Raw genomic sequence first — 23,625 nt, forward strand, 5'->3', positions numbered from 1 at the left:
ACGTGAAGGAAACATCTGTATTTGGAATACTACTAGGAATGAGACATTTGCGTAACATTGAGAGCATTGAATATGATTGAAATAGCTATTGTTGATGGGGAATCTGTCACTATGTGCTTCAGTGCATTTTGGGATTGCTCTGCAGGGGGATTCTCAATGCCAGTAAAAGAGCAAACCAAGTGGGTCATTTCCTGTGGATTGGATCAGACAGCTGGGGAGCCAAATACAGTCCCATTCATCAACTTGAGGATGCCGCTGTAGGGGCTGTGACAATCCTGCCAAAAAGAGCCACAATTGAAGGTAACGTTGTTATCTTGTATTTCTGTAGCAGCACCCCGCTACCCTTGAAAATGTTGCTTTTTTTCCCCAAACTTCCTTTGTGCTTTTGAGATCTGTGTGATAAAGTGCTTTTCTGTGTGCTTCATTGGGACCCAGGGACATGAGGGGTGCTGGTGTTAGAAATGTAAGCTTTGCTTCTCTAGAATGAGAGAGGTAAAAGGGGCATACAGTAAGCAGTGATATTTTGAACTCTTCTACTATATAATGGGCAGCCACCGATAATTTAAAGGGCAAGAGTAAATGCTCCCAGATCATGCAAATGTGTTTTTCTTGACAAGATGTGCTATCCAATTTTAATATATTTGTAGGTATTATGATGCAAAGATCAATACTGTACTGTACATGCATTGTGCTGGGCAGCACAGGAACAGAATCAGACTTTTGCTTTGATGATGAAACACCATGTCACCTGTCACGCAGTAATGTTTATATATCAACGTGCAGTGGGGGGGTTCAATGGTTTCAGTAGCATGGCAAAGATGCAGAAATGTAGGCCTCCAGCGTAGTAAATGAACTCTTATAGTCAGTAACCTTGAGTTGGATTAATTAGGCAGGCTGTGACTCTCAAGGCTAGGCGATTAAGTGGACTCCCTGTGATGTTTGATGTTGCTTTTTGGAAGCTATTTTTTTATCACTAATCATTTACATATTAATTTGAATTTGCTGTTTGTGGGGATTGTGCAGAATATTAAGAAATTGCATTATTAGGGTGTCTGGATCTGTGCAGAGAGGTGAATGTGGCCTCTGGACAGCCTTTAATGACAAGCATACCTGCTATTCACCCTGCTGTGTTGAAACTGCATCCAAAGAAAATTAGATTTTCAAAAGATTATTCTTATTGTATAAGAAGAAATCCTGGGTTTTGTCTGTGGGACTATATTTAAGTGTTCATTTTACAACCTTTATAAATTATCTGTACTAGAAGAATGTGCCTTCTCTTGTTAATGTCCATCATTAATCAAAGTAAATCTTCATTTCGTTTTATGCCAATGGTGCCTCTTCTGTAATTATGCACTTTAAAAAGGTGAGATTGCACACTAATAAATGTATACCCTTTTGCTTTTTGATTTTGTTTTATAAATTTATAATAATAATTAACAATTATTTTTATTATATACTGTACTACCCAATTTGGAATATCCAGTTGTGTCTTTGTCTTGGTTCACAGTGATGACCCCTGTACCCACATAGGGAGAAAAAGGAAGTGCAGATAGGCTCCTCGTATGCCCCCTACTCATCAAGCCATTCATCTTTAGACACACTACAGGCTCTTCAGTGATATGCAGGAGGTTCAGCGCTGACTGAACCATAAGTGAATCCCTCGTTGATGTCACCATTACCCAGCAGTTATCTCAGCAGTCTAAGATTTGAGAGGTATACATAGACTACTGGGGCATAAACTAAGATTTCTTCACTAAATAGTCATGGCCATATTATTGTGCATTTAGTACTGTGAAATGTAAATAATGGCACAGATGCATGGTAGACACTGGTATAACACAGTGTCTTGTTTCTTATGTAATACAGTATTTTATCAGTATTTATCATATTTAATCTGAGAAGGGCGAGACGAAAGAATGGTCGAAAGGTACAAGCTGGAAAGGGGTCCAATAGGTGAGGTCCCAGAGCACAAGATGTCAAAGGTTGTACGTAACAAGAGCTCAGGAGGCAGAAAGATGCCTAAAACTGAGCAGTGAACAAGGTGAGCACGGGGTTTAAGTAGTGAGGGAAGGGGTGTGGTGTTGTAATTGGGTAATGGGAGTTAATTAGGGCTAGCTGTGCTCGTAACAGTATTACTGAGGTGGTATAGAATGGCAATATTACCAGGATTTATTCATTTAATTGTAAAGGTAACCCCTACCACAGAGGTGCACAGTGAAGCAAAACACCTGACTATCAAGCTCATTCATTTTAAAGTGATATGTCTGAATACCAATGTACTGTAACTGGATGTAATCCCCCATTACTAGCTTCATCTATCTCGTGGTTGATAATAAAAACGAATTATTCATTTGATAAAATCTTAAAATACAATACCTTATCCAGTCTAAGTACCCTGTGTTTGGTACTCAGATTGTTACATAGAGAACCATTGCAGTTGTGTATTCTGTATGACAAGGATGCTGAGTGGAGTCTGGCATAATCTTTGCATATTTTTATACCTCTGAAGGCCCATATCACTGCTGACATTAAAACAGCACATCCATTTGGTCCTTTATGCCAAGTTGTTTCTTTTTAGTTGTGATCAAGGGACATTAAACTAATCCCATCAAATCTATTTTAATTCTCCAATTCTGCAGATACAGTAGCTCAACGGGAAAAAAATAACTCTTCTATAAATTTTAATATTGAGTAGTGTATTGATTGATTTTTCAGTATTGGATACTTGATGTCTTTGAAAGAACCAAGGTTGTGACTGCAAAATTCATGGCATGAATCAATCTGCTCTCCACACTGTAATTAAGCTGACTCACTGTCAAATAATGTCTATGAGTCCAAATGCATGTGTATACCAACGATTGTCATATTGTGTTGAAAGTGTTTCCCTGATGTTTTTCACTTTACCTTCTTGACATTCCTCTGACATTTTGGCAATGCCCTCTCCTCTTTGAAATAGTATTCCCTGGCATGTTGCATTTGCAACTGTACAGCTAAAAAAAAAGAATATTTTGCAAACATTTCAGAGAAAATATTTATACTATGTCTTCAGTGAAAACATAGAATCCAGCTGTAGGTTTTGGGTACTAGAACAGAGTTGTTTTTTTTCAAACCAGCCAGAATGAATACAGAAGATGACAATCTAACCCTGTTTGATGTTAATGAGAAGCACTTGGTTAAAAGCTTTGTGGAAACTGAGCATTTGCTCTTCAGTGATCCTTTAAATCCTGTTTGTTCTATCAAGCTTCTTCTCCTCTTATTATCATAATTATGAATGTTTAATTATGAACTTTTTTGTGAATGATTGTTTAATCATTATGTACAGTATGCAGTATTTTACTAAATTAATTTAACTTCAGAGAAACTCTTATACCCTTGCAGTTACAGTATAACCCCTGCATGAGTCAACAGGTACAGTGGTTGAAGACAAGTAGTAACACTTCCTCTATCACTCTCTTAAAATGGGACTATCAAAATGATTTTAAACACTACTTTGTTCACTTTGTTAAACCTAAAGACCTAGTGATTTATTGTCAGCATAATCAAATAGTCAGTCTAAGCCTGCCAGTGTATGAAAACAATGTTGGCTTACATTGCAGCAGAGCAGGCAGGGCATGAACTTGAGTTCTCTGCAACTATGCCAATTTGAGCATTCCAAAAGATGTTCTAAGGGCAATGTCAGACTGGCAATGTCAATGTTGGACACAAATAAATTAGGAATATAATCCTTTCCTGATACAGTGCTCTGTGCAACATGGTAAAATATATGGTCAGAATAAAAAAATATGGTTATAAAATTAACAATAATTAAGACCTCTCCATTTATGTGTGTACTGTATGTATTTAAATATTAATTAACTACACCCAGATTCTTAAGGATTCTGAAAAGATTCTGAATTAAACAGAGACAGAGTTCTGTATGTTTTATTACCATACTATTTCTAGCAAACATGATCATGAAAGAATTAAAATTAAAATCCTAAAATTAAGGATAATTTGATAAATCCTAGTGTAATATATAAAAAAGAAACGTTTCTTTCACTCTTAAGCAGTGGTGGTTTAAAACTGAGGTCATGGCTTCCAGCTATCATTCAGCTTTGGACAAGGGTATTGTACCTTATCGGCTGTATCCAAGATCTTTTTTTTTTAGATATCCAGGCCTTGGCTTTTTCCCTGTCTTTCTTTCTAAGGTTCTTTCCAAGTTTTCCTGAGAAAACTTTGAATGCTTCTAGATTTTCCAGTGCCTTGTATGGCCTGTACACGGCACTTTCCCAATAGTTCCTAGGTTTAGTTGGGGATATTCAGTCAGGTCCCTACTGCAGCAGACTATACATTGTCCATCTGGTGGTTCTGTAGAATTCTCCAATGCTCATCCCTTTTACCTCACATCAGCATATGGCTTGAGGGAGAATCCATCGTTTTTAGAATAACTCTTCTTCTTGTCTTTTTTTCCTCCCCGATATTACAAATTTGTACTGTGGGGCAGGCAGATACAAAAACAATCATTAATACTCCATTTAGACTAGTGTATTATTGAACTGTCATATCAAAAGGCCTCTTTATTTGTCAATAAAGAATCGTCATGAATAATAACTTGAGATGACAGGTCAAAAATAACAGCAAATCATCCAGCCATTTTCTAACCACTTCACCCAATTCAATGTCTCTGGGAAGATGGAGCCTACAGTATCCTGGGAAGTAACATGCAGAAGGCAGGGTACACCATGGATGGGATGCCAGTCCATTGCAAAGCAGATGAACAGACACAAACACAGAAACACAATTAACCTACCAGTATGTTTTTGAACTGTGGGAGCAAACTGGAGCATGAGGTCCAGAATTTACCCCAGGGCCCCAGCACCGCATTGTGCCACCATGCTCCTCACTGTAAAGTAGATCATATTCAATTATGTTTACATTGAGAGTAAATATATTTTCATGTTTCATTTTTTCCTCTTGTTTTTAAATTCTAGATATTAGTCGTGCTCAATATTCAAGAAGAAAAATGTCTCATTCCTGCTGAATGCGGTTTTTCAGACTGAATCAGATTTTCTTCATTGACATTCCCTTGCAAACATTGTTTTGTTTTACATATCTACTGTAATATAACTATTAATATAAACAATAATTAAAAATTAGATAGCAGGGCACAACCATTGCTGCTGCTGGATCATGTAATTAAACATGAACAAAGACATGATAGATGAACATTACAAAATATTTCCAACTTGAACAATATGTTTTATTCTAATACGTCTATATATAATTAACATGCATATTTCACGTGGAGAATTTTGTGTGGAGAATCATACTTATAGTATATTTCTTTGAGACAATTTTCTTCTTAAAATGTTTGTGTTATAATTTCCTCAGGTCAGTTTAGGGTTGCCACCTTTCTGGTTTTCACCTGGACAATCCAGTTGTCAAATTTCATCAGTTTTAAGAAGTTGAGTAGCTGGACCCTTATCCAGGCTGATATGTCATGATGTGCTGAACGCCAAAGGAGACATGAAATGACCATCCTACAGCACAGGACATATCTAAGAAGGACACCATCACCAACAACCAGACAGTGAGTGAGGACATACAACTTTTGTTTGACAGTTACCTATGGAAAAGGTGGCAACTCTACTACGCCTGCAGCCTTTTTTCCCTGGGTGAGATGCAAACGTGTTAAATCTGTGCACATCATCTTTCTCTGCCAGAGAAAGGTCACAAGCAGTAAAGGATATAGTAAAATAACACACAGTTGGATATCATATAGCTAAGATTTTAATATAACAGACAGTGATTTACAGTAGATAGACCCTCTGTATAGGGCTTTCATGTTTTAAATCCTTGATGATTGAAAGTATAATTAAATTTGCATAACTGATTAATGCTATATAAGCAAAAGCAAAAAAAAAAGTAGCAAAATATTCCACAACTACTCCAGCGCCTCACCTATCTATAAGTTTTAACACTAGACCAAGCACATAACATAAACTTTCTTTTCTGTAGCTTGTGTTTGATTCCAGGAATAATGGAGGTATGAGGCACTGTTATCTAGTCATTAGTCATAGTTTGCCCCTTTTGGTGTTAAAAAAGGCATTAAGGATTTTTTGTATTTATAAATGTTTAGTCTCAATCAGACTACATTATTAATCAGGCGGAAGACCTATGGCAGGACCTCTTCACTGCTCTAAGGGGAAAATAAACAGGTAAATTATATAGCTAGGTGGCTCATGAAGGAAGATAATGAAAGTTTCCAGTGTCTGCCAATCAGTGAGATGATGTTCTTCCTTATGCCTTTCAGGGGCTACCTCAATAACTGACCCGAAGCCAGAGGCAGCTCATCACAGATGTTCGCTAGCTCGTCGAACCCCCAGTGTCTTTCTTATTGATCTGCGTACTTCTCTTCTTTCAGGTGACCTGTATTTCCTTCCCCCTCACGTGATACTGGCACTTCAACAGTACTGTCTGTTTAATGGACTGAAGCGGTGAGCACCCCATTCAATCTTGCACATGCGCGGTAGCTGCCAACAGTCTTCCAGGACTTATTGCCATTGCCTGGAGTGCAACGGGGCATGTGCTAAGATAAACAGGTGGAGCTGAGTCTCCTCCCTATCTTGCTTACTGTGAGAAGTCATGCATTGAATCTGCTGCCATGTGAAGCTGCTCATATGCTCCAGTTGTATAAATTAAAGTTATGAGCAAGGATCCTATGAGTGCGCTTTGGCAGACGTTTCAGTTTTGCAGCTTTTGTACAAAAAATTAACATCTGTGACAGTAGGAATATAAAGTAAGTAAGGTTCTAAATGCATAAGTGTTCCCTTTTTAGGTTGTTGTTGGTTTATTATCTGAAGTCCTGCATTTTTTTGAAAGAACCAATGTTACAGTATGTCTCTACCATGGGAGAGGCTGAAACTGTAAAACAGCGGAATGATTTTGCCTTTCTGAGTTTGTTTACACTCTTTTTGGGCTAGAACCTTTTCCAGAGCCAAGTTGTGCTACAGTATGAATTTTACTGTAGTCTTTAATGAAGCAAAGGATTAGTTTTACAACTTCCCAGCAAAGGGTTTGCATTTTCACAAAGTGTATATGTGAATTTCTTGCATATTTGGTATTTTTTGTATCTGGGGAATTTATCATATCTTGGCTGGCTAGTTTTTCTGTCATACATGAATATTTTTTTAAAAGTTCTGCAGTACATTTTTCCCAGAGACGTGATGATGGATTGACTGATTTGTATTCACTAGTCTTTCTCAAGCAATTCCAAGCAACCATCTCCTTCCACCCTATCCAAGGAGCGAATGCCAGGAATGTTTAGCCAGCAGCTTGCATTGCCTAGAGCTCTTTGGAACTACAATGTAGCATAATGCTAGAAAAAACATAGAAGTGACAGGCCTTTCTTCCTTCAAACTGAGTTTTCTCTTTTTCTTCCTGAGGCTGGGTAAATGTACATACAGTACTAGCAGTTACTGAATTATCAGTAGACAGTCTTTCAGGGAGTAAAATGACTGTCAATAATCTATTATATAGAAATATACTGTACAGATAGCAGGCTCACAAACTGTATTGTGCCATCACAAAGCAAGATGATTCAAATTTCAAAAGAAGAATGTGGACTGTTTGTACTAACATCCTGTCTTTTAATTGCAGTCTTTTTGTCATAACAGAAAATAATCATATTAGATACTAGAAATAAAAAATATTCTTTCAATTGCTGTCTAATACTGTAATAAGTAGTGATCTATCTGTGGTTTTAACAGTATACTGCACGGTACCAGACACAACTTTGATTAAACAATTTGACTCTTTTTGCAGTGTAATTGGTAAGAAACAATGTCAACCCACTGTTAATCATTGGATTAAACAGACATACAGTATGTACTGTTGATTTTGGCCATGTTAGGGAAGTTCACTTTTCATGCTCAAGTTGACTTATTGTAAAAGACTTTCTAGAGATATTTCAGGGAGAGGAAGGCATCTTACAGCTCATCCCCAGCCGTGACTGCTCTGGCAATGAATGTAACGTCTGGAGCTGTAGAGTGAAGGAACATGATAACCACCCACTGACCACAGCAGGGAAAGGAAAAAGACGATTGATTCCACTTCATGTGATAATTGTAGGGGCATCCTGTGGCGTGGACCTGCTGAGTATAAGTATAGCTGCTTATAGAAGGATTTTTCTTTCCCCCATTAACACAACTGCAGAATATACATTTTTTTACTATATGGGAGATACCGAAGGGGTTTAGGAGAAGGCTCAAACCTCTTCTTTCACATTTAGTTTTCCTTCCATCCTCCTAAATCTGCTTGTTTTCCAAAATCCACAGGGTTGTTAAAGTAGAACAAGGTGGTTAGTTGATATATTCTTATGGATCTGAAATTACTGGCTAATGTAACTCTGTAAACAAACGATCTCTGTAAACAGAAAATCCAACAGTACTGTATATGGCTATATAGACTCCATTGCCCTAAAATGGAATGTTGTCTAAATTACCTTAAAAGCAAAATTTTTCAAACCTGTAAGCCACAAAAACCATGCGCTTTGAGAACACAATTCAACACATTTCCAATAACAGAATACTTGTCAAAAAAGAAAATTTTACCGTTGTTGATACTGTACATTCTCTTTGATTTGGTAAAGTTGCTGAATCATTTAAGACTAATATTGTGATTCAGTGAAGCATATTTTCCACTTAAATGAGTGGAAGATTGTGGAAACTCTTTGAAGAATGTCTGATCCCTAACCCTCAGACTCAGAAAACACCTCACCATTGAGGCTCAGCCACATTTTCAATATGGAAAGAGTTAAAAAGAGTAACTATTTTAAAATAGCAAGAGTTTTTTCCTGGTTGGGGCTGCACATCCCATTGGGAAACTAGATTAAGGAAGATTAAGGATTTTATTTTACTTAATATAGTGTAATATAGTGCTCCCCTCCAGGGGTGGTGGGAGAACTTTACTCCATTTGTCCAGCAGTTTTAACAAGAATAGGAACCATTCTTTTTGTGCACTGCTTCAATATATCATAAACTGATTACTTTATAGACTATAGGAGTGTTGTTGAAATAAATTGATTCTTTGTATGTTTAGATTTTTAATACATTCATTTCTTTTACTTACTATACAGTATGAGATGTTGTTATTTCATAGAATACTGTATGTGGCTATCAGTGATGAATGCAGTGTCTTTGACTTTATTTGACTATAGAACATCTCATTATTCACTGGCAAAACAGTGCATTTCTCTTTGAAGAACAGATATACATTTTCTAAACATTTTCTAAAACTTGTATCCCAGTCTTATTATGTGTAGTGTTTCCAAAAGAAAAAGAACACACACCTTAAGATTACAGAACATGCACAAGGCATGCACAGTAGAATAGAACAGGGAATACATTCTTTCTACTCCAAAAACATGTATTAACACTTTTTTACAATGTCTTAGCAAACACAAGCCTTCAACAGACGTTGTAAGGGGCTTGCCACTCATTCTTGTCTGAATGTCACATTATTTCAAAAATCAAATTTTGAATAGACATCCCTCAGCTTGTAAAAATTCAGACCCACACAAACATGTTACTGTCACTCCCTCCACAGCCGGAGGGCGGTCCTGCTCTGTCCTGTTCCTAGTTTCCCTGGGCTTTTCTTGTACTTCCGGTGTCTCTTGTGTCTGGGGCTTTATATTTCTGGGGCTCTCCTTCCTCCTCGCTTGGCATTGGGATCGGTTGTCGAGAGGCTCGCCTCACCAGGTCGCCCCACGTCCATTACCTGTGGGCTTATGTCTCACCCTGACTCCACCCAATACCTTGAGTACGCACAAACCCTCTTGTTCGCCTCATTCCTACCGCTACGCATAGGGTCCTACTGTCTCGCCAGTCTCTCTCCACAGCTAGCCCACGGCTTCCGTGACAGAATACAGAGCCTACATTGGACTCTGCGAGTGGTCTCCTTGCCACCCTGGCTTCTGTTCCTTGTCTCCCTTTACTTCTTTCCCTGCCTTTTGTTTTTCTGGCCGCCCTGGCTTCTGGTTTCCTGGCCACTCTAGCTTCTGGTTCCCTGGCCTACCCGGCTTCTGGTTTCTTGTCTCCCTGGGTTTGTTATTATTGTTCTTATTGTTGATTGTCCCCCCAATCTTCCTCCTTGTTTCCCTGTGCTTTCCTTGTACTTCCAGTGTGTCTTGTGTCTGGGGCTTTATATTTCCGGGTCTCTGTTCCATCAGGGGTTATTTTTTCGTGTTTTGTTCACCTGGGCTCCCACGCCCGCCGTCTCCCTGTTTTTTGTCTGTTTTTTGATCCCCTGTTCTGTCAGGGCTAATTGTTTGCTGTGTGTGCTTTGTTACATGTTTTGTCTGTTTATTTGTGGTCTCACTCCGACAGAGCCTTACCCAGTCCCCCCCTTCCTCCAACCAATAAAGGTTTTTGTACCCCAGAGGAGGGGGTAGCTCTCAGCAGTGGACTCCCAGAGGTTTCCTTTCAGTTACGTTTTTCTTCCCCCCAGTGCTGTGCAGCATATATTTTGGGGGCATCAGGAGCCGCCCTTGAGGGGTGGGGGGAGGTACTGTCACACTCTCCACAGCCGGAGCGTGCTCCTGCTCTGTCCTGTTCCTAGTTTCCCTGGGCTTTCCTTGTGTGTCTTTTGTCTGGGGCTTTATATTTCTGGGTCTCTCCTTCCTCCGCACTCGGCATTGGGATCGGTTGTCGAGAGGCTCACCTCACCAGGTCGCCCCATGTCTTCTACCTTAGGGCTTACAGTATGTCTCACCCTGACTCCACCCAATACCTTGACCCTGGATTAACCCTCTCGTACGCTCCATTCCTACCGCTATGCATAGGGTCCTGTCGTCTTGCCATTCTCTCTCCACAGCTAACCCCTGGCTTCCGTGACAGTTACTGTACCATGGTGTAACAGATATTCTCATGCATTTGAAAAGTGCTGATCTTAATATAATCAGAACTTCTGAAATTAAGTATTCTATTATCTTTTGTATTTATTTTGGACAGTACTTATTTTTATCTGACATATTTGAAGTACTTTACACTAAGTAATTTGTTAGATCTAAAGGGCATGCTGTGATCCAATAGTACATCCGTCCCCATCTCCTATAGGAAAAAGCAAGCAAACATGCAAATACTGTATGCATTCATATATACTGTATATACAAAATTTTTGTCTTCCAGTTGGACTTAATGTAACAGTTTATATCTTAAAGAAGTATTATTTTTTAAAATTTTCAGTTTCTTTGTGATCCCAAATAGTAAAAACTAAAATTTAAAGTTCTTCCACTTGAAATTGCAAATCCTAAAGAGGAACTTTGGAATAATTGAGTGGCAATACTATAAATAGAAGCTGCATTACTTCAACATTTAATTGTGCTGTTGTCAGTTGTTATCATTTTTTATTTCTGTGTTTAACAAAAGCAAAATAAAAAAGAAATGCAATTTGCTTAGGGACAAAAGTGATAGACTTAAACAATGGGTTCAAGTCGAACAGTTCTAGGTCCAAAACATGACTTTTTATCAGTGCTACTGTACATACAGTATTTATTGTATTAATTGGGCCCCCCGTGAGCCAAATCCTTTGGCATTTCATGCAACAGTTTGTTTTAATTTTGCTACTGAAGTGCTCAGTAGGAGTCACTGCTTAGGCAGTCACCTCTGACTGTGTTTGTTTGTATAGGTTCTTGTTGTTTTGGTTAATTTTCTACAGTGAGCTTTCTGAAACATACAGTAATACACTTCCAGAAGACTCATTCATGTATCTGAACATCTCAAGACATTTGGGGTCCATCTGATAAGAAATCTGGAATAAATTAAAAACTTTTTTGAAAACCTTGTACAAGTAAACAATAGGTTTTCAACATTTGCTCGTGTAAATTGGTATGCAATAGTATAAATTTAACTCTGACATATATACACACAATATAATGTATTTTATTAATATTCCCCTTTCCTTTTCACAAGGTTCTCTTAGGAGGTCACAACCACAAGTCGGACAAGCAAATCATTATCTGTGTATCAAAGACACCTGTACTGTATGTTACAGTATAAATCTAATCTAAGGGGTGAATGCTCTCTCTTACACTTGGAAAAGAGAAAAAAAATGGTGCCTTAATGCCGTTATCTCAACACAGCAACTTATACACATCTGGGTTTGGAGTCAGTAAGGATTCAGCTCTTTGGTCAAGAAACCTAGTAGGAATGAAATATGATGTCAAAGCAGTAAAAAATGTACAAAATAAAGGTAGTAATATCTGTGGCTGTAGAGCTAGGTTTGCAGGGAATTTAAATTAGGACAAGGTACAACAGGACTGATTCCCCTTTACCTTTGTGCTAATAGAGGAACTACCTGCAGGTGTTTGGGAAGTTGGGAATTATTGCAACTCCAAATAAAGGCAGTGTAGTCAATGCAATGGCTCTTTGATCTATGATGGTTAAAAGATATATTCTCCTAGAACTCCAGGCAGAGTAAAAAGAAGATATCCACTTTCAACTTTCACTTCTAATCTTGGCTAATTCTGAGAACAAAGTAACGATTTCTGAGTGATAATGTGCAGGGCTTTCTGCCTGTATGCGTGGAGAGCTGTACAAAAGAACTTGTAATCCACTTCCAAGGCAGGGGTAGCTGGAGGCGTAGGACCTGCGAACCAAGTGGGAATTAATGAATCAAAAATAACAAGCTGTGGAACTGGGATGTGACTGCCGTGCGAGCAGCTCTGTGACAGCATTAAGAGGGATTAGCTGTTGACTCGAACTCCACAGATATTCTAGTGTTCACACGCATTAATCTTTCAGATCTCTTGGTGTCAATTGTTGGCTACATTAAAAGCAACATTCATTTGCTCAGAGAAACCTCAAGGACATTTTTTATTAAAAAGGCAGATGTTGCTGGTATAAAATATTGATCCACACAAGCTAATTGGGGAGTTGCATTATTTCCTTTTCCAGGTTTAGGGATGGCATTGATATCTTGTCAGTAACACTTATGACGGAGGATGAAGGCAGGGTTCAGAGAGACAAAGAGTTGGCTCACTCTGACATCTACCTACATCTACTTAACTTTGGAGTAATCTCATTGGCCACCAGCTCCCTTGAGAAATTATTGCATGTTTTGTTTTTCATATTTTTATATTATATATTTGGTTTATGTGATACTCTGCCCTATGGTTTAGATTATTTACCTTACTACCGGACTATTTTAAATAGAGTAGAAATAGTTAAACATACTGTATAAACACCATACAATATTTAGTAACTACAACTATAATACTGTGTACGACTAATTTATCATGCTCAAATTCTCACCTGTCGAAAAGACAAGTTAAAGGGATATTTTTTTGATTGAATTTAAGTAAAATCAAAATGTCAGTGCCTGCATATACAAATGGAATATACACAAATATCTGACACACCTCAGGCTTCCTGAAATTCTTACTTAGCATAGTGTTCAAGTTCCAGTTTTTGAGAAGGTACTGTATGTCATTGATCCTAATACAAGAACAGAATATTTTTTTTTACTAATAAAGATAAGAGAGGTGGTTGTCATAATACATACTGTACAGTGTCAGTGAAGCTGTTGCTGTTTTGATTGTGTTTGAGAAGTGCAATCACAAAGAGGGAAATCTACATGAATAAATAATAAATAGGTATTCTAGGCAATTCCAAAGTGTACTATACCAATACTTCTAGTCAATCTTCCTTAATTGACAGCAGTTTGCTAGCAGCATTAACTTATTAGAGAGGTCAAATACAACTGAAATGCTTTCACGTTCCTTAGGTTATATATGGCAGCACATTTACAGGGTTGTTAGCCCATTGTATTGAAACCTGTCTTAAAGATTAAGTATCCCATCTTTAGAGCTAATTAAGGCACTAAACTTTACATTTTTCTTCTGGCGGCCTATATTTTATCTCAATTAACCTCTTAAATTTGCATGCAGGCTTGCTCTGAGGTACTGCTATGATTTCAGAGAGAGCCTTGTCTGGAAGGCACTTTAAACAGCTTAAATGCAAGTTTATCTTAATCTCTTATCTTTAAATGAAGTCCTAGATATTATGGAAGCAAAGTAATTGATCTTATTGATCCTATAATCGGTTCTACTGTGTACTGGATTTTCACACTTAAAAACACATCTATTGAAATGAATATGTTCCCCAACCAAATAAACCCTACATGTAGACATACTGTACACATGTTGTTAACTCAGGAATTCTGAATTTCACAATGTACTGTACAGTATGTGAAGGTTCCTTATGAATAAATGAGACTATACAGATTCAGAGCACAATTCAATCAATTAAGCTTAAATTACAGCATATGCTTTTAGAACATAAAATTCTTATTCAGTGTTCAATCAGCTGAGGATACTTCAGCTTTGAGAGCAGATCAGATTGAGATTTGCTTTTTGATAAGAGACAAACAGGGCATGGAATGGTCTATATTTAATGTCTAACTGCATTAGTTAAATGCCATAGTAACTGTATGATGAGTACAATAAAATCCCAGAATTGTAGAATTGTTATTTTATAAGTGCTATTCATTTCTGCATGCTGAAGCAACAATAATCACAAGCAGGGCCACATGGGACTTGCCATGAAAAACAGTCAATATTAGATTTATAGCACCTGCACTGGACTGTTTCATGAAATGGCTCTTGTTCACAATTGATTCCAAAGTGATCAATAAACATGAGAAACACTCTGTGAACACTTTAATATTAGTGCTATTACTGTTCTGAGATGTTCCCATTACAGAAGAAACCATGCCTGTTGAATTGTTGACATGATGTCTTGTTCCAGACACATCCAAGGTCAACTTTGATAGGTTAACCAATGCATTGGCATTGCATTCTTCAATATTTAAACCAGTAAAGCATCTCTGAGTCACCACTGGTCATCAGGTGCAAACATGGAAGATTAATTTGGCATTAAAAGTGAATGAAAAAAATCACACTACCGGGAATACTAAAAAAACCATCAAAATGCATCAGTGTTATGTTTATGGTTTCTTTTGTTTAATATTATGTACATGATGTATTTTAAGAGACAATATTATTAAGAGTGCCCTAAGATAAAATTCATACTCTAAAACTATGTACTGTACATTTTTCTAAGTGCTGCAGCTAAAAACAATGCACTGCATTTATATTTTTGTCACTTCTATCATTTTAATGACTTATTAGCTTCAAGACAATGCATTCCAATCAAATGAGTACGTAACAGGTTATTAACACTTCAGTGTGTCTTTTTGTTTTGCCTGCATCAATATACCTGCTCACTTGTAGGTTGTTCACTACTTACTGTACTGTTTTTCCTTCTAAATCTAGTGGTTGTAATTGTGTACCAAGATTTATTGTCATTGAAGTTAGTAATATTGCTACTGTAGTAGTACTAGATGTTTTTATTGTTGTTGTTGACCCAGGGACAGAATACTCTACATGGTATTATATAAAGATTTGTTATGCTTTGTGAATGTATTCTGAATAAGGCTTTATTTCACAATGACTATTCCCAGCAATTGAACACGAGTGGTTGTTTTACACCAACAAGAGCTTAGATTTTCATTCAGGCCCTTGAAACATTATAGCTACTTGGCAAGTTAAGGAGTTGACTCATACAAGATGAAGCAAAGGGACCCAGTTCATACTCAAACCTTGCAATAGCAGTGTAACTCATACTGTATAGAAGTCTGGTTGAAATACAATGTTATTTCATATTTTTTGTCTAAGAAAAAGTTATTATATTTGCATTGCTTGACTATACCATTCAAATATTTACCACTTTTAACAGATAAGGTAAGAGCACCATGAGAAACAAAAAAAATGATCTTCAGCACTGTAATTAAAGCAACATGGTAGGGGAGCAAGATAATGTTTATAGTTTTTTATCCAGCAAGTCCTTCACAAAACAATTCAGTATTATGTGCTGTAAAAATATTACAATATTATTGTAAGACCACTGTATATAGAATAGTGAAAACAGGGGGAAAATATGCTGAAGTACTAATTACAAAGAGACGTACAGTATGGGAAGATTCTTTTGAAAAATGAAAAGTAAAATAAAGCAAAGAAAGCATAATGTACAGTACAGTTTTACTTTGGTCACAATTTGCAATACAGGTCAGACACTTTAGAGCTTAACAATGAGTGGTTTGTAACCACTTTTTAGCCTGATCGCATTATACTGTATCTCAGAAGCTTAAGAAGTGCTGGGCCTGGTCAGTACTGATATAGGAGACTTTATTACAGGTTGAGACCTCAGCAGTTCAATTGGTGAAGTAAATTCTCACTTCTACACATTGATTATCCGTGTAATGGGACTGCTTATGCACATGTCTCCCTATAATAACGTTTAGGGATAAAAAAATTGCTATACAAATATGAAGAATTATCATCTCCATTCAAGCCACTCAATCACTCTGTAAGTGATAATACTTAATTTAATGGTATCTTCCCCTGTTATTGACTCTAATTTTGAAATTTGCTTTCAAAATCCAAAACTTTCTGGAATTAACTAAAGATTATGAATGTCTTTCATTAAGTTATGTCACAAACCATATATTTTACGTTAGAGGAGAATTACACAATATAGTTAAATCACCATCCAGGCTTAAATGAAGATTGAAAAATATGTTAGAAAAAGTTAAATCTTGTTACCCATGATTATTTAGCTACAGTATATACAGTACAAATATTAATAGCAAGTATACAGAAAGGGCATTTAAAAACAATTCATAGTAATTTCCTGGATTGCTTCTAGGCCCGCACAAAATGTAAGCATTACATGTATCTTCAGAAGATCAGATTCTATATGCAAAGTACATTAATTCCAATTAATCTGAGGTTTGGAAGTGTTTACAGAAAATTTGACCTTTGTTAAATAATTGTGGAATTTGAGTTCATGTTGCCCACTTTGTATGCAAAACCATTAAAGCAGTTTTTGTTTCTAGGGCACCTTATGATAAGCCCTCTTTCTTATTACCTTTTATAAAAATGTGAATCACTTATCTTACACCGATATAATCCTGTGCCCTTTTTAAAAAAGATATGATCTACTTTAAATGTTATTAAAATGCTGTTTTTATTTAACTCATAAAATAAGTAAACCTACTGTATACCCTACTACTGTATTTTAACTATCTAGCTTTTACTTTCTATAAACTAAGTACTATATACAGGACTGAGCAGAAATGGGAGGAAAATAGCATCTTTGTCTCATCCTGCACAGTGACCCCTGCTGTTCACTGGAAGCCAGCAGGGCTGACCCTTATTGGTAACTATACAACTGTCCTCTACTTTACACCAAAGCTTTGGTGCTAAAATTATTAAATCATAATAAAGACTTGGTCAAGCATGTCTTCAAATAAGACTCCTAGTTTCTTCCCTACTGGTGCCGAGTTGCAGTGGTAATGAAAGTTTGACAAAAAAAATCAAAGTTAGTTCAAAGCTAAGGAAAAAAATAACTTTTTTAGATTTAGGATTTAGACTAAGGATTCAGGATTAAGATTCAGAGACATACTGTACTGTAGTTTTCTTTTGGATGCTACAGGAGCATCTGATGACAGTCTTAGTAAGACACACTTCAGTTAAAAAGTATCTACCTGACATGGAAAATCAGCTGAATGGTTTTGGTTAGCATTAACTTCCAAATTCAGAGGAACTCAAAGTGTAGCAGGAACTGAGACAAAAAGGGTTTTGGGGGAAATAAGACAAACAGATCTTACAGTGATATCCTACAGTTTCTGTTTGTGTGAGCATTTTTTTCTTGGTAATGTTAAAATAATTGCTCTACATTCTTAATGATCCCCCAAGTCACACATAAGGAATTCCTGTAACTGGAGGAGTGCATTGATTAAAAGTAAGCTTCTGAAGCATGCCTCATACAAAAACTATTTGTGTTTTAAACGTAGTGTACTATTAAATGTCAAACACAATTATTTGGTACTTAGAGGAAAAAAAAACCTGTAGATGTCTTAAGATGTTACTAACCCCCTTTTCTTTTGTCTTTAATAGCATTTAGAAATATTGTCAGGAAGATTAGTTTTATTAATTAATTTTATTAATTGTATTAGATTAATGGATTAATTGTATTGATCTTAGTTGAATGCAAAAAAGAAAGAATGAAATACGTATAACACTTTATTTTTACCCAGAAGCATACTGTTGTACCAGGAAAAGGTACTGTATATACTGTGAGAAAAAAGCCTTTGGAATGTTCTAAAGGCTAATCATGTGCAAATAATAAAGAAGTGAGATAAATAATGCAGAAGTTGTTGTGCAGATCCGAATGCCAGTATATGGTTAACCAGCTGAGGAATCAGCAGCATGCCAAATAATAACAACCAAATGACCTATACAGGGCACTCCAATCCACAGAGGCTAGGTGAGAATTTATTGGAATAATATATTTCCTTTATAAACCAAATAGTATAGAACCTAAATAATTCTTATGATTTTTATATTCAATTGGAAATGAGTAATGTACAGTATATACAGTAGCTTAAAATACATTCTTATTTTTTTATTGTTTTTACATTTGTAAGATATGCCATTTGAAACTGCATTTCAGTAGTAGAAAACTACAATTTCAATGTGAAGGTAGCAGAGTAAGACATAAGACAGTGACATTTGAGAGTTGACTGTATGGCTAATTACAGTGGTAAGATGACTGTGGTTGAGGCTGAATGATTTCAGATATATTCATGAACAGAACTCTGCAAAGCTTGGTTAGAGGGCCAACATGCCTGTACAGAAATACAAGGCAGTCTGAACCTCTCTATTACCAAAGTGCTGCTGCATTAGTGGTGATAAATAGAATGGAGAAGTGTTAGTACAATGGAAACTGGAACAGATTGGGCAAGAGGCCTCGATTTATACCCATGATTAGTGGGAAAGGGAGTTCCATATGATTGTTATAAACTCAAATAAAAAATGCAATCAAAGAATTATCATCTACTGCATACTGTACATCAAATTGGTGACTATTTTAAATTAGTGGATATTCCCAACTTCAGTTTACATAAACATAAATTGGATATGGTCCTTTCCTATTTGATCCATTTACTGTATATACAGTATGATCTAGTGAGCTAAACACTAAACATAATGGGGAATCCTAACTGTATTCATCCTATTTTCATGTAGGATATACATTTAGAGTAATATACATGTATTAAATGATTGTTCTGTGGACATAGGTTTTGGTAAAACATGTGTTGATTCTGTGCCATTAAGAAAAACTGTATGTATAGCTAGAACCATTCCTCTCTTAATGCGCTTATGTTTTTCTTAGGATGTTTCTTGTTGCCTTCTAGAGTAAACAAACTTGCAAGAAAGTACACATTTTTCCTTCAGCAAAGCAGAACAGAGGAATCTACCCCAAATGGATTCATACGTTTTGTATGCACCCTTTTAGTTGAAATATAGTCAAGAAAGAAAATCTACGGAGACTTAAAGATGACCAGGCAGATTTCTAAGGAATAAAGCATATTTGTTTTTATTGAAAGTTCGGGAGTAATGAAGGCAGCTGAGCTCAATAAACTCAGCTGCTGCAAAATCTCACTAGTTCTGACGTAAGCACCCACTCTCCATATATAACAAAAGTCACCTTCTCTTCTTCCTCGCTAATTTTTGCATCCCTCTTCCACCCCTCCCCTTCTTTGCAGCTACCCATTTGGTTGCATGGGGGCCCTATCCTCCCGGTCCAATGGCCGGGAGGTTGGCTCTCAGCCAAGCGGGTTAAGCCAAGTCTTCGCATCTCAATAAACAATTCTACTTTCTCTCAATCTTTGACTCTGGTCATTCCTCGTGAAGTACAATTACTCTGACTGTGTGTAATGTTGCACTACTGAGTTGGGACTAGCAGTCAATCTTGAGCCATAGACTGAGCTTAAGTGCTGGTGGAGAAGAAGATGAATCAGGGAAACCCACAGGCACCATGCAGGGAGCTGCACAGAGCTGTGTGCACGCAGAGACCAGGCTGTGTGGGCAGCGTTTACAAAGAGGAACAGCACAGGGAGCTGTGCTGAGCACGCAGGCTTTGTGGTCCTATACCCAACTCAGGACTATGGAAGTACTGCAATGTGTGAAGACAGATAGCATGTTGTGTCAGGACCAGAGTCACAGTCCAAGATTTAAGGGTTTTGGGGGACAAGGTTAAAATAAGCCTGGGTCCAAGCCAAGATACACACTGTAGAGAAACCAAAGCCGAGTGGTGATCCAAAAGATGAGCTGCAAAGTAAGCTGAGGTCAGGATTCCAAACAAAGAACACCTAGTAAACAAAGCTAGTGACACATAGGTACAAGGACTCAAGGGGCTCAGAGACAGGACTTGGGAACAGGGATGGAGGGAAATTTAATACAGACAACCCCAAGTTCTGTCAGATCCGAGTGTTTATCCTGCGAAACACCTGGAATGTGCATGATTGTAAACCAGGTATCCAATTAATTGGTTTCTGTGGCAACTGGTGCAGGAAAACAAGCTGGTGTCTCAAAGCTAAAGTAGCTCGCCCTACTGCACGGCAGCACAGGCAGACATAACACTGTGATGACAGGGTCTATGATGATAGTTCCTGTAGAATGTTAAAAAATTATACTTCAAATCCATTTTTCTCTGGAAAAAAAATTAAAGCAAAATCTTATGATTACTGCAGATCCTCCTAAACATCCTATTTTCAGCGATAATGCTATCAATTCATTGAGGACTTCTCTGTCAGTAGACCTCAGTAGGATTTACAGTATATGCATGTTAGTCTGACTCAGAGAGTTCTGCTCCATTTGTTTCCTCCTTTGACAGTTGGAATCAATTTCTGAACAGTTCCTAGTCACACTCATTGATCTTCAGCCAATTATACTGAATTTAGTAGGAATTATCTGATGATGTTACAATGACGTTTAACAAAAATTAAACTAATTTTGAGTTGGTTGGAGCTTGTTAGTATCTTATCTCTGCTAAGGTATAAATCCTTCTGGGTGATTACTGAACCATATTCCTAGTAGATAACTACAGATAGTGATTTAACAGCCACAGTAACTGTGGGACTGAAGAAACATGTAAAAGTGGTTGTATTTGTGTAAGTCATGATGCCATGTGAATCTGAGAAATGAGGCAACGCTCTGTGGGTTTGAAGACAGCATGCTTCTTACCCTCTGGTGCTACGCACCATTTAGCCTGGTATGAGCTACTGTATCTAATCCTTTTATGCATGACTTGTTTCAGGAGTGCAGTTACTGTTAGTGTGATATGCTCTTTGATGCTCTCCGTAGTTCCATTAGTACCTGTCAGAACGATATCTTGCCTCCCAACCAGCGGTCCAGACCTGTGAACCCCATTGCCATTCTGTCTTTATTGCCATACTGTACATCATGGCTTACATCTTTGTTCCCATGGCTCCCTGATAACAGTCACTGTGTCACTGTTATTGGCTGCTCGGTAAATAATGACAAGGTGGATTGCCCTACAATAATATATTGTGTCACATGTATAATATGAAAATGTTATGATTTGACAATAAGGAAATATTGTCCTGACATTAAAAAAATGACGCAATAAAATACAGTATATTCCATGTGAGCCTTAGTTTTCAATGCTTATGCACATGGATAGTAATATAATCTGGGAGCTCCGAATGGTCCCAATGGCAACAACAGAGTTTGAACGGGTGAAAATAATAAGTTGCCCTTACGTTGTTGTTATTTGTATAGATAAGATCACTATTCAGCATCTACTCTGGATGTGCCAATATATAAGGTTAAGTTTATGGAATTATAGTTACTGTATGTCAGGCAGGTCTGAGATGTTCATTTTGCTCAAGTGTTTTTTTTAAACAAGCAATATTTTTTAGTGTACAAACTGCATTTAGTGGAGCTGTTGGAAGTTTAAATATTGTTCTGCCTTTCTTGAAATGTCTTAAACAAGTTTATAGCAGAAATTCTATTCTAGAATTATCATTTTATTGTACATAATGGTGTTGCAATTCACACAGGTTTGGTTTAGAGAAAAGTCATGAATAGCCATATTTACATATAACCAAGTTATATAACGTTATATACAGTACATACTGTATACCGTTGCATAAAGTACTACAGTATATAATAATATGCAGGGTTTTGATTTACTATGGCAATTAGAAATTTGAACAGTAAATTGTGAGAGTACTTGATGGCTTGATTACTTACTTTTAGGAAATATACAAACATTATAATTTAGTCTCACAAATGCATAACTAAATATGCAATATATAATGTATTGATAAAAAACATGCAATAAACATACAACATATTCATTAAATGATCTGCTGTAATACGAAAAGCTGATCATTCATTCAAGGATTACAAACTTCAGAGTTAAAATACATTAACTATAACATGTTATATTTTACCTTATAGTTTTTATCACATTATAATTATGTCTCATTTATATTCTCAGATACAGGTAAATATGTATTTACTATTGCGAGCTAAATATCAAATATTCAACTCTCAAGAATTCTAATGTGAATAAAGAAGTTTTATACACAAGAATCTGTTTGACAAATCCCCTCTAAGAGTTTATCTTTCCTGCTGAGAAGAATGAGCTTTCTGGGTTCATCTGTGGTCAGACTTGAAAACTGTTTGCTCTGTATAGGTTGTGTCCAGGTGCAGAGAGAAGAGAGAGAGATTTGCTTAGTGTTGCAGGACAGCTCTCCTAGAAGTATTGTGTAATTTAATTCTTTAAAACGTTGTTTAAATCAGTCTGTACGCAGTTCCTTTTTTCAGGTCCAGCCGCAAAGTAGACAGGTGGGAAAACACAATTTGTCCTGGCTATATCTTGATACTGAATAGGCTCAGAGTCCAACCACCTTATTTTATTGATCAGAGGATTCACTCTCTTAGCCTGGTGTCTTGGTGAAAGGTTTGATGCTAACTTGGATGCTAACTTTTTAGATGCTACCGTACGTCTTAGCTGGTAATGGGTTAAGGGTGTTATCAGGTATAGTACCCACCCTAAAGATCCTTCATTGGTAGACCTTCCTTTTGGTGATCAACCTCGCCTTGAACCCGTGGTTTAGCAGAGAAATGGACTACAGACTCACTGAAGCCCATCTGCACTACATATCATTAGATTGTACAGTATTGGATACAGCTTTAGTTATTCCATGGCTTAACAACAAAAGTACTATAGCTGTAAGTAAGGTGGATGCTTCAGGTCAGATTCCTCAAGTTTTGGCTCTGGAAATTTCAGAGGCTCCCTGGAGACACCCAAATGTTAAGGACTGAGCTTGTTGGAGAAGCCTGAAGGCTGAGGAGTTAGAGCTTGCTGGAGAAGTGCAAAGGCTGAGGGAGTCTGAGCTCACTGGAGTAGCCTGAAGGCCTGAAGGGATGACCTGGTGAGTATAAATGGGATCGCTAAAGTAGTGGACTGGATGTGACCTTGATAGGCAGTGCAATGGTCAGTCGTCGACCTTACTTGATCCGGCAGTGCTGAAGCAGTTGCAGAAGTGATGGGTTTGCTGACTTGCCATGGACCAGAGAGGCTGATGCAGTTGTAGCAGAGATGGGTTGCTGACTGTTAATTGTCAACTGTTAATGTTAATTAAGGACTAACTGGTGTGGAAACTGGCTGCTGGTGTATTGTGAAGCAACTGAATTGTAGAGGTTGCCGC

The 23,625-nt window shown here is 37.2% G+C and overlaps 1 protein-coding gene across 1 annotated transcript in view; it reads left to right on the forward strand.

Moving 5' to 3' along the window:
- Nucleotides 1-23,625, forward strand: part of grm7 (glutamate metabotropic receptor 7) — a 237,310-nt gene that overhangs the window by 122,502 nt on the left and 91,183 nt on the right. Inside the window, exon 4 of the mRNA XM_088636642.1 lies at nucleotides 146-300. Coding sequence (XP_088492768.1) covers nucleotides 146-300 — 155 coding nt within the window. The remainder of the gene's footprint in view (nucleotides 1-145; nucleotides 301-23,625) is intronic.

This window comes from Lepisosteus platostomus, chromosome 6 (genome assembly GCF_059453375.1).
Source record: "Lepisosteus platostomus isolate fLepPlt1 chromosome 6, fLepPlt1.hap1, whole genome shotgun sequence".
In the NCBI taxonomy this organism is placed as follows: domain Eukaryota; kingdom Metazoa; phylum Chordata; class Actinopteri; order Semionotiformes; family Lepisosteidae; genus Lepisosteus; species Lepisosteus platostomus.